The sequence below is a fragment of the Emys orbicularis genome, chromosome 18 (assembly GCF_028017835.1).
Source record: "Emys orbicularis isolate rEmyOrb1 chromosome 18, rEmyOrb1.hap1, whole genome shotgun sequence".
Lineage (NCBI taxonomy): Eukaryota > Metazoa > Chordata > Testudines > Emydidae > Emys > Emys orbicularis.
In genome coordinates this window covers 12,636,875-12,648,395 of record NC_088700.1, presented here as the reverse complement: position 1 = coordinate 12,648,395, position 11,521 = coordinate 12,636,875, and the positions used below count along the sequence as shown (strand labels likewise).

Here is an 11,521-nt window from a genome sequence, read left to right as displayed (position 1 = left end):
ATAAATTAGTTAGTCTCTAAGGTGCCACAAGTACTCCTGTTCTTTTTGCGGATACAGACTAACATGGTTGCTACTCAGAAACCTGTCAATACTCAGTTTTGCAAGTGGAGAAACTTGGCACAGAGCTGTGACATGAGGTGATGTGACTTGCCAGAGGTCACTCAGTCAGTGGCACAGCTAAGGGCAGAAGCCAGCTTTTCTGACTTCCAGTCCAGGACCATAACCTCTGCTCCAGGATACCTCCCCTCCTAAGAACAGGAAGTTTGCCCTGGTGCCCTTCACCCAAATTTTCCCTTCCTCGCCCTCTTTGTTCATCGATGTGCACGAATTGGCCACCGCTCTCCACCCCATAGGCAGCTGCATTTCAGCAGTGCTGTGCAGAGAGAGACCAAGGGGCCAGATGCGCTTTACTAGCTTGGGCAGCGCTAGTAAAGCTCACCGTGCCAATCGAACGTTCGCAAATCGGATTGCACGGGCATGGGCTGCAAACACCCTCTGGGGCCCTTAAGGCTGGGGAGTGAGACAGAAACTACCACGCAGAGGTACAAAGGGCCACATTTCCAGAGGCACTGGGCGCCCACACCGGCCCAGGCCTCAGTCTGAGCTGTGTGTGCTCTGACAACAGCCCTAACTCTCCGGCCATCCTCAACCTGCCTGGGTCCCATGGTGTTATTTCCTAAAAGCCTTCATGCCTGGTGGCTCTGCCTTGGTCTGGAGAGGGAGGAAGGGGCAGAGCCCAGCAGGGGAGCTGGAACAGCGCTCTCACTCCCCTGCCTTTCTCCCCTCCCCCTGGTAGGTGGCTCCCTGCTGTAACCTGGAATAAATCTCTCCCCCTGGCCCTGATGGGAGGGATTTTCACTCTGAACTATTTAAGGAAATTACGCTCGAGCGGAGGAGGAGCAGGCAGGCCAGCGTGCAGCCGCTGCTGCTGCAGGAGGGGGGGAAATCCAGGGGGTGCATCGCTGCTGCTGGGACGGGAGGAGACCCCCCGCCCCCCCCCAGCTGCTCAGCCCAGGCGCTGCAGACTCGGGGTGAGTTCGCACCGGGGGTGGGGAGGAAGCTGCAGCAGGTTCCCCGGGGATGAGGGAGGGGGGAAGCGGGCCTGCCCTGGTCGGTTCCCCCGAGGCCCTGGGCTCGCTGCGTTCCCCCGGCCGGCCCACGTGGCGCGGGAGCTGGGGGAGCGGAGAGGCAGGCCCGCAGGCTAGGAGCCCGGGGCTGCTCCAGTGCGGGGTGACCCGGGGGCACCTCCTCCGCTCCGGGCCTGGAGAGAGAAGCCCCGTCCGCTGTAGCACACACACACCCCCAGTGCTCCCCGCCTCTCCCCATCAACCAGGAACCCCCAAACCACGCTCCCGGGCCCAGGCTCCCCCAGACACCCCATGCACCAGTGGCCCCAGGGCCTCCCAGGCAGCCGGACCTCTGCGCGGGCGCCAGGTCCTCCAAGCAAGAGACCCTGGCACATGGGGAAGGCTTCGGTCCTTGGTTGCTAATGCCAGGCTGATCCTCTCAGGGCCCTGGCCACAGGAGACTCATTCGCCGTACACACAGCAGGTGGAAATCTAGGGAGCGGGAGTTCGGTTCCCCTGGTGAATCTTCAGGATTTAGGGGTAACCTCAAGGGGTGTGTGTGTCAAGAGTCCTGGCCGAGCTTATTTGTAAGGGGAGCTGGGAATCTGGGAAATCCCCACCCCAAAGCTCAAAACGTGGCTTTCCTCCTGTAAATGGTCACATCAGGTGTGTGTGCGCCCCTGTGCACCCCATGGTCAGGGTGTGTGTGCACACACATACCCCTCTTTGTGTGGCTTGCATTATGTGACATCTCAGTGCTTTGAGCTCCTCGGATGAAAGGGGCTCTGTAGGTGCAAAGTATTATTTCTTAACCACACTGCTACGCACTGTTTACCTGGGTCTGTGGCTCGGGGACCTGTGTCTCTCTCCCCTGCCTTTAGCAATCTCACTAATACATTGCTGAGTTGAGCACTTAGGCCATGTCTACAGGTACAAGCTAACAGCGGCACAGCTGTACCGATACAGCTGTGCCGCTGTAAGAACGCTCATGTAGCTGCGTTATGCCAACGTCGACATAAAACCAGCTCAACGAGCGCTATGTTGGAGAGCATCTCCTGCGGGCATAGCGCTGTGCACATGAGTGCTTTTGCTGGCAAAAATGACATCGCTCAGGGGGGTGGTCTTTTCCCCACACCCCCGAGCGACAAAGTTTTGCTGACATAAGTGCCAGTGTAGACATGGCCTTAGAGTCCGTGTTGTGCTCTTCTGCTGAGAAACAGGTGGAGTAGATGAAGTCCAGTGAGGATTTGCTTCCCTGAGCCATCTTGCCAGGAGGGTGGGGTGGGGGGTAGGCCTGGTTTGCCCTTTCACAGAGCAGGCAGGAGGTTCAGCCTTCTTAGTCCACTGATGTCCCAAGATCCGCAGAGAAATTGCCACCCACCCAGGGCCTCCACACTGCTCCCCATTTCTCCCGCTCCCCTGTGCTCGCTGCTGATGCCTGCCTGTGAATGCTTTTGTGAGAAGGGGGCATCACTGCATGGAGGAGGTTGCTGATGGGTTCAGCGTTATCTTGCATGGGGCAGTCCCTGTGCGCTTGCAGGGGATGGGGTTGGAGGGTACGTGTGGGAAGATGTTGGAGAGCTGCTGTGAATGGGGACTTACTCCCCGGAGGCTTGGATCCCCACTGTGCCTGGAAGTAGAGGCGCCTTCCCTCCCATCTCTGGAGGAGCTGTCATCTCCCTGCATGCCCCCAATCTAGGCCTCTGGCATTTGCTTCTTTAGCTGATTTGTGCATCTTCTGGTGGTTACTCTTACGCCCCAGGGGTCTTTAATTGGCCAGGAGAGGGGGTGTTAAACCTCCCAACCATGTACATAGCCACATCTTTCTGCTCTGTGCGCTGAGGAGGGGCACAAGGGTTGGGCTTTTCAGTCGTCTTCTGCATCCTGCATGAGGGTGCCTGAAGGGGCATGCTGGATTTCTGCCTCTGGGGCATGTTCACTTCTGGCTTCCCCAGCTAGGCAGTGCCAGGCTCTCCCGATGAGCAGCCACACCGCAGGCTGGGGAATGCAGTGTGCCGCTATTCACTGGGGCCAGAGTTTTCACCCTCAGTGTGTGAATTTAGGCACCTAAATAAAAGCTGCTGGATTCACACCGTTTTAGTAGGGGCTGTGGGTGCCCAGCCCCACTGATAGTTGGGTCTAAACACGGATCCAAGTTTGAAAATGTGGGGCCGGATTGAGGAGATAGGGCGGGGGAACCTTCACTGAAAAAGCACAGTTGTCTGCATCGCCGCAGTGCCCTAGGCCTTTTTGTTGTTGGTGCAAGGGACAAAAAGCTTGACCAGCCTTAGCTTTGTACACAGCTTTGGGGCTGGTGTGTCGCCAGTGCCGTGTAATGTTCTGGGGTTGCCTTTCACATGAGAAGGATGTGGTTGGAGCCTGAGTTTATTTCCACCTGCTGAGTCTAGCAAAATATGGATCTGTACTTCTGCACCCATGTAGCGCCAGTAATGGGGAAAACTCTGATGGGGCCTGGGCGGGTGTCTCTACCACTGCACTGACTAATATGGCGGTAAAACACCCTGTGTGCTGTTTACTCTATAGCTCCCTCTGTTGGTTTGGCTGCCCTCGGGGAGAATTACATTTCCCCACGTACTGTCAATCAGAGGCCTTGGCTACACTACAAGGGTATGAGTGCCCGGGGCCAAGCAGGTTCCCCTCCAGAAGAGAGTGGTTCAAGGGAGTTCAGTGTTTCAATCGGACTCTTACTGTGGTAGGAAGTAGAACAAATCCGCTCTCTCCTGAGAGTGCAGTGACTCCTCTGACCGGTGAGGGCACGTAACAAAACAGCATCATGCAAATGCCCCTGGCATGCCAAGTCAGGCGCTTCTTCAGGTGAAGCACCACTTGGTTGGTCTTTCTGAGAGCCATGTACTGAAACGTTGAACTCTTGGGTCTTGCCTAGGCTGGGATTTTAGCCACTGGGGTAGCTGCAAGAGTGAAAGCCCCTAGGGCAGACATGGGTCCACTTGGCCAGACCCTGCCTGGACTTACACCCTGTTGTAGGCAGGATTTTGACCAATAGCAGGGAAGATGTGGTTCCATGTTCTCTGCCCTGGGATTGCTGGCACCGTCTGGGTATAGAGTATACTCAGTGCTCGTCTGGTTGGAAACCTGGAACTACCCTGGCATGCAAAGAGGCAGCAGATGTATATTTAGCGGACTCTCTCACACTCCTGCATGCTCATGTGACTGGAGTGCTGGCTGCTGGGGTCGAGTGCAGAGTGCATTCTTTGGCCTGACAGCTGGAGATAGGAGCCCGGCTGCAGGACCCGCCCTTTGGCTTTGAGCCGCCAGTTTCACATGACAGCACCAGAGCAGCGTCCCAGGAGGAAGCTGCTGGCCGCCACAGTTGTCACCTGCGCTCCTGGCACTCTCAGGTGTCCCGCATGCTTGTGAAATGCCTGCGTGGATGCCAAGAGGAGGGAACGTCCTTAGGAGGAGGGCTTGTTGTGGGAGCTCACTGGGGACCAGGCAGCAATGACTTGGGCATCTTTCTTTACTTCTTTTGGGAGTCAGACACAGGCCTCCAAACACTGATACTCCCTCTTCCCATCAGCCTGAGCAAGGAGGCACGCAGAGAGGGGCCCCAATCCCTGCAGTGATTCGGGGGCAGAACTGAGCAGTGGATCCTAAAAAAAAAACAACCCCCACCTAAATTCTCCTCAGTTTAACACCAGTATCTCTGAGTTGTGCTCAGAGTTGTGCCATATTAGTCAGTGCAGTGGTAGAGACACCTGCCCAGGCCCCATCAGAGTTTTCCCCATTACTGGCGCTACATGGGTGCAGAAGTACAGATCCATATTCCTACGTACGTGATCTCGTTAATTTCACATGGAGCAGGGTAAGGCCCTAACCTACCAAGGGCAAAACGAACTCCCAGTGCTTCCTCTGTGGACCTGGTCCGTTCTCTTAGGCCTGGTCCACGGGACAAAGTTTTGCCAACATAGTTATGTCAGCCAGGAGTGCGGGGAAAACGATCACGCCCTCTGCCTGACAGAGCTGTGCTGGCAAAAGCCCTAGTGTGTGTGCAAAGAGTCCCTCTGCCAGCGTAACTTACGTTGTCCGGGGAAGTGGGGTAACTATGCCAGCGAAAGAACTTTTGTCAGTAGAAGCTGCGTCTCCATTAGACGGCTTTTAGCTTTTGGTCACTAGCAACTCAAGCTAGATTTGCTGGTGTTACCAGCACAGCATTTGTAGTGTAGACAAGCCCTTAAAGTGCCGATGTCCCATTGGAATATTGCCGCCTCCTCTGTGAAGGGTTGCCACAACCCTTTTCCGGTCCATAAGAACGCAAGAATGCCCGTAAGGGGTCAGGTCAATGGTCCATCTAGCTCAGTATCCTGTCTTCCGACAGTGGCTAATGCCAGATGCTTCAGAGGGAATGAACAGAACAGGGCAATTATCAAGTGATCCATCTCCTGTCCTCCAGTCCCAGCATCTGTCAGTCAGAGGCTTAGAGACACCTAGACTCAGAGCATGGGATTGTGTCCCTCTCCGGGGCAGTGAAATTTGCCCAACTCAAGTCCTCAAAGGAAGGTTTAAATTGGGGCATAGAACCCAATACTCATCTCCCCCCCTCCCCCTATCAGGGAACAAGTGTGAGTATTTTGTTGCATTGCATCGTAAGTGTCTTTAAAGGGAATTTACTGCTGATGAAAGGTGCGGGGCTGACGGCCCTATTTTGTAGGTTCTTACATTGCCCTCGTCCCCACAGTATTTGAGCCCCTTCCAGTTGTGCCTTGAGGGGCATAGCTAACATCTGGCATGTGTGGCTGCCCTGATGACTGACACCGGCTGAGATCCCCACAACAGGAATAGTGCAGGCATCAAGATCACAAACCTGAAGGTGCCTCAGCATTGACATGCAGGAGCCCCCTGCAGGTTAGAGAGAGACACTCAGTCTCTCTGGTCCCTTCAGTCCATGGTTCCTTGCTGAGATGGTAGCTAATCGCTTACACTTGCGGTATTGAATTTGCGTCTGCGCTATAGCCACTGGACTGACACCTAGCCATTTATTTCCACACAGGCCATAGAACAGGGATCTGCTTTTCATCATTAGCAACCCAAGCTGGATTCGAGCTGGTGATCAAGGTGAGACTTCCCATAACCTGTTACCACCTCCCTGAGCTATTAGTTTCTGGATACTTTTTATTTTGTTCCCTCTCTGTTGCTGTTTAAAATCCTGCCAGGGTATTGTAAGCTCTTTAGGCTACCCTTGAAAAGATTTTTATATTTCTCAGGAAATTTAGTCCACGAAACCATCTGTTTCTTTCGCTGCAAAGGTGTTTGGAGTCCTTGAATTTACCCTTTGGCCACGTTAAATCTAGTTTTTAATCCTCAGCGCACTGAATCAAGTCCTCAGTGGTTTGAATTATGAGATGTCTTTAGGAATTTACAGCTTGTATTCCTGATTATACCTTGACTTTATTATATTGCCAAGCGTCCAACTTAAGGTCATGACTGAAATTTACGGTCTTCAGGTAGGTGCTTAGAATAACTTTTAGCTACCCTGGATATAATTGGGGGTGATTGATGGGGTGTCAACCTAGATAAACATGTAATCTATAAAATGGTAACTCTCATAAGGCTTTCAGGCAGGGGTAGAAAGGGAAGGGTGAGTGAAAATGAGAGATCAGCCTCCGAAAATGCACATCATGGAGCAGGGTTATGACCGTGTGGTTATGGTGTGACTGCACCTGGGATGTTGCGTCCAGTTCTGGGCACGTCCCTGCCAGATAGGTACTGGGGGTGAGGTCATCGTCCCCGCGCCTGCCTCTTCACGGTGCATAAAAGGGCCAGATTGGAGCTGAAAGGTCCTAAAAGCCTGCATCTGGCTGGGGGGAGACTTCCGTCAGTGCAGGCCAAGCAGAAATCAGCTTTAAAGGCCGCCTTGCAAGGACTCCCTCACAAGCCCTGAAGCTGGGCATGTGCTGGGGATGGGGGGGCGTGTTGGGAGCTGCAGAGATTCTATGCCGTGCTGTGGCTCATCGGGCAGCCCCGTGAAGAGCTCAGGATTGGAAGGATGCAAAAGTGGCTTAAAGCCCCAAGATGCTGCCCAGAATCTCACCCTGTCAACGAGAAGGGCAGGAAGGGATGACTTGGAGGAAAGGTTAGCAGAGTGCCGTATGTATCGTCTGGCTGCGAGCTCTTAAAAGGAGGCTGTAATGGATTTGCAAATACTTGACGGATGGAAACGCCAAGAACAGAGGGCAAACCCACATATAGATTTGAAGAGAGCAGATGCCAGGAAGGGAGAGAAGTTGTCAGGGCTTTTGGGATGGGAGAAGCTGTTTGCGGGTGGTTGGTAGGAAACCTTCCTTAATGAGGGGGGTGGTGTCCCAGGCATCAATATTCACTGGGAAAAAAAGAAAGGGAAACCCTGGCCTGATAGCTGCAAAGGGGAAGGCTGCAGGTTGCTCCACTGCTTTTGCCACTGCCCCAAACTTTCTCAAGTAGCCGTAAAGTGAAATTAACCAGGCCCTCCTGCTGCTCCTGCAATTGAGAACACCGTGGACAACACGGTGGTTAAACTCTTCTCATTTAACCCTGTTCAGAATGGGCCCAGGTGGTATGAACATTGGCGGCTTGTAGACAGGGCCTGACAATATGTTGCCCTGCTTGGTCTCCATGATTTGTGCTGCTCTTGGTGCAAAGTGACTTTTTGCTTCTGGCAGGCTGACGTATCTTTGTTTTCTTTTCCTCTCTTTTGAGGAGCGGGGTAAGTCCCTAACCCAGGGGGCAATTCCACTCAGCAGCATGACAAGTGAGGTGGTGGAGGATGAGATGGAATTTTATTCCAAGGCTGAGAAATACTGGAAGGATGTGCCGCCCACGGTGGACGGCATGCTGGGTGGGTACGGCCACATCTCCAGCATTGACATCAACAGCTCCAAAAAATTCCTGCTTAAATTCCTTCGGGTAGGTGGTCTGGATCCGTCTGGCGAGGGGCGAAGGTGTCCTACAGCTTGTCCTTTAACTGTGGGTGGATGTCCACCATGCTCCAAACACCTGCTGAGTGGCTCTCTCCCACCCCACAGCTTTCCATAGCTCTCTGTCTAGCGACCTGACCGTTCTGCACAGGGGAAGATGGACTGTTGTCTCTTTCCTTTGGCTGTCCAGTGCCTTCAAGGCCTAGCTGGTCATCCACACCCACCCACTGTTAAAGGGGGATTTGTGAGTGGTCCTGATGTCTGGCTGATCGCGCCACATGAAGCCAACCCCAAACCTCTGCCCACTGGGAAATGATCTCAGTTCAATACCTGTAGCAACCAGGTGTCCATGCAGCCTGTGAATGTGGGGGGCGGGAAACTCCCTTGTTGGCGTCTCAGCTGAGAGGCCACGGATAGAATAACCCATGGAGACTGAGCCCCCCACTCCCTGTTGGAGCGGATCTCCTCTCTGCCGGGCAACATGAGGGCAGCTTGTAGTGCCACTGACCGTGCTGCTCTACGACGAAAGAGGCCCTCAGCTGGCATTGCCAAGGTCCAGTTCCCAGCGCCAATTGCCACGTCCCTCTGTTGTAGCTTGTGAGCTTTGAGGTTCCTTTTGGCAGGGTTATGTCTCTCCTGTCCCTCATTTTCACTTTCATTTCAGGATGGTCCTAACAGGACGGGAACCACCTGCGCCCTGGACTGTGGGGCTGGGATTGGCAGGATCACCAAGAGGCTGCTGTTGCCTCTCTTCAAAGCAGTGGACATGGTGGATGTGACCGAGGACTTCCTGACCAAGGCGAGGACCTACCTGGGAGAAGAGGGCAGGCGAGTGAGGAACTACTTCTGCTGTGGCCTGCAGGACTTCAGCCCCGAGCCCAACTCCTATGACGTCATCTGGATCCAGTGGGTAATAGGTAAGAGAACCTCTGCCATATGGAAAAGGCCCATTCAGTTCTGCTGTCCCCAGCCTCCTTATGTTCCCTTGTACTGAGGCTATGCACTGGCTGGTGTGAGAGTTACCTGAGGAGGGCAGGTAGAACAGTTTGCCTTAATCCATTAGGTGATGCCGTGATCTGCAGAACTGACCCGCGCACCCGTCTAGGGGTGGATCAACAGAACACCAGCTGTTCCCCACACAGATACAGCAGTACTGGCCCTTCCTATACTGGTCCCGTTCTCATGACTGGTCTGTGTTCTCCATGGTCCCTGCTAATGCTCGTGTGCTTCTCCCCTTGCCAGGACACCTGACTGACGACCACCTGTCTGACTTCCTGAAGAGATGCAAGGTTGGCCTGCGCCCCAATGGCATCGTCGTCATCAAGGACAACATGGCCCAGGAGGGAGTCATCATGGACGATGTGGACAGCAGTGTGTGCCGGGACCTGGACGTGGTGCGGACGATCGTCCGGCGCGCAGGCCTCAATCTCCTGGCTGAAGAAAGGCAAGAGAACTTCCCCGACGAAATCTACCACGTCTATACGTTTGCCATGAGATGAACCCGGGCTGGGAGAGGCTGTTTACCAAGAGGTACCACTGTGCCAGGACCAGCCCAGCAGGCCCCTTCTGGGGGGATCAGGAGGACACCTATCGTGTGGTCCAGACACTTCATGGTTAAAGTTCAGGGTGGGGTGGGGTGTCCTGAATAACCCTGCTGGGGCTGGCTGGAAAGATCGGGGTGGGTCTTCTGCGTTGTTGCTGTTTGTGAGAAAAGACAGCTGCCAAATACACACTCCTGCTGTTGCACCTCTGTACACAGACTCTGCTTAAACACGCCCACGCCACCTACCCAGGCTGGAGGCTCCCTAGAGAGGAAAAGCCTTGATGCGGCACCAGATGGGGGTACGAGAGGCAGAGTACCCTGCAACTACCCTGCCTTGGTTTGTTTGCCTGCCGCCAGACGATGCTGTGTGCACTATGCCTGAACCCCGCTCAGTTCAGGGCGTGCGGAGGAGGCCGCAGCGCCAGCTCTCCCTGCTGCAGGGGAGCCAGGAGGAGATGCGGGGTAGAACTCACTGGCTCCTGCTCCAGCTGACTACTTCGCTGTTCCTAACCCTCCTCTGGGGTCAGTTCAGCGAGGCGTTTTCTTGCTGCCTTCCCGAAACCAGTCTGAGGCAGGAGGTTGTAGTTCCTGGGACGTGAAATCTGTCGCAAAGGCAGAGAGGGGTAGATGCTGGGGCTCGCTTACAGTGATGGAAAAGGGGTGATTTTGTTTGGCCTCTCTCCAAGATCTATGCCATTTCCTCAGGATGGAGCAGATCTTCCCAAGGGGAGAAAGAAAAGAGGCTCTGGGGCTATCGTGGGGTTTTATATGGCTGCCCATCCCCATTGTATCTTCCGCAAAATCAGTAGTAATAGCAAAATCGTTAGTGTCTTCATGGAATCGCGGGAAGTTTTTCAGAGCAAAAACTTTTTCAAGACTAAATCCGTATTTATCTGTGCGGGGGTGGGAGGCGTAGGGGTTGAGAGGCCAGTGCCTCCTTCCCCAGGGTTAATACCCAACCTCAGGCGGGACCAGCTCGCCTGCTGTACCTGTTGGACAGTTAAGTCAGAAGGGGGGAGTCAGGCTGCTTGCTGGGGTTGTGCTCTCATGTCCAGGAGAAAGGAAATCTCTCACCCTAAAGGATTTTAAAAATAATGTTGCTGTAGCCAACTACCCATTAACAGAGACTCCAAATCCAGCCCTGGCCCCTCGCCCAGAGCGGGGGTTGTGCAGGTAGGCTGGCCCCCCACTGCTGGTGCCCGTTGTAGAATTACAGGCTAGGAAGTATTTGCCACTTCCTGAGTGAGCTTGTTCCAAGCAAGCACAGCCCGGGCCAGGGTAGGGGCTACAGCCTGGCTCTGAACTACTGCGTCCTGCTTGCTCCAGGCGGGCAGGCCATCTTACATGGCTGTTCTAGCATTTGAGTGGGAGCCTGCGCCAGGCCTCTCAAACCACCCCCCGCCGTAGCAACTTCCCCTCCATTACCGCTCGTCGCGTGATCACTGAGCAGCAGCCCACAAGGAAATGCTGACTGGTGGAGTAGCTCAGGGGGGGAGTTAAGGGCTTGTCTGCATGGTGACAATAGGCAGGAATTCAGCTACAAAGGGGCACCCTCCCTTATTTCAGTGCCCCTCTTGGGAAATTAGCCGCCCTCTTGATTAACCCAAGAGGGAGAGAGCAGGCCCAGTGGCTGCTCTGTTTTGGGTAGGGCCATGGACCAGCAGAGTAACGGTCTATGGCGTCTGACTTCACTGCTTGACAGCGTTAGTACCTTTTTATGCACAGCCCTTACTGGGCTGCCAGCAGCAAGTCCCCCGCTGGCTGGGAGGAGGGAAAGATCCCTCTCGTGCAAACAGCATGCAGGTAAGTGATTTGATCAAGTGCCCAGTACAGAACTGGGAATAAAATCTTGGCGTCCTGCCTGCAGGGCCAGGCTTTAACAATGCGAAGGCTCTTCTTCCCCCCTAGCTCTGGGTAACTAAGGTGTTTTCATTCTGTCCGCCCTGTAAACAAACAGCTGAGCCCGATTTCTTTTTCAG

At 54.3% G+C, this 11,521-nt stretch overlaps 1 protein-coding gene across 1 annotated transcript; it reads left to right on the top strand.

Moving 5' to 3' along the window:
- Nucleotides 1-992: 992 nt before the first annotated feature.
- Nucleotides 993-9,743, top strand: NTMT1 (N-terminal Xaa-Pro-Lys N-methyltransferase 1). The gene is made up of 5 exons (XM_065418893.1): nucleotides 993-1,031; nucleotides 6,097-6,161; nucleotides 7,782-7,988; nucleotides 8,664-8,916; nucleotides 9,242-9,743. Exons 3-5 carry the CDS (start codon nucleotides 7,827-7,829, stop codon nucleotides 9,496-9,498), a joined length of 672 nt encoding a protein of 223 aa, XP_065274965.1. The 5' UTR covers nucleotides 993-1,031; nucleotides 6,097-6,161; nucleotides 7,782-7,826; the 3' UTR covers nucleotides 9,499-9,743.
- Nucleotides 9,744-11,521: the final 1,778 nt, after the last annotated feature.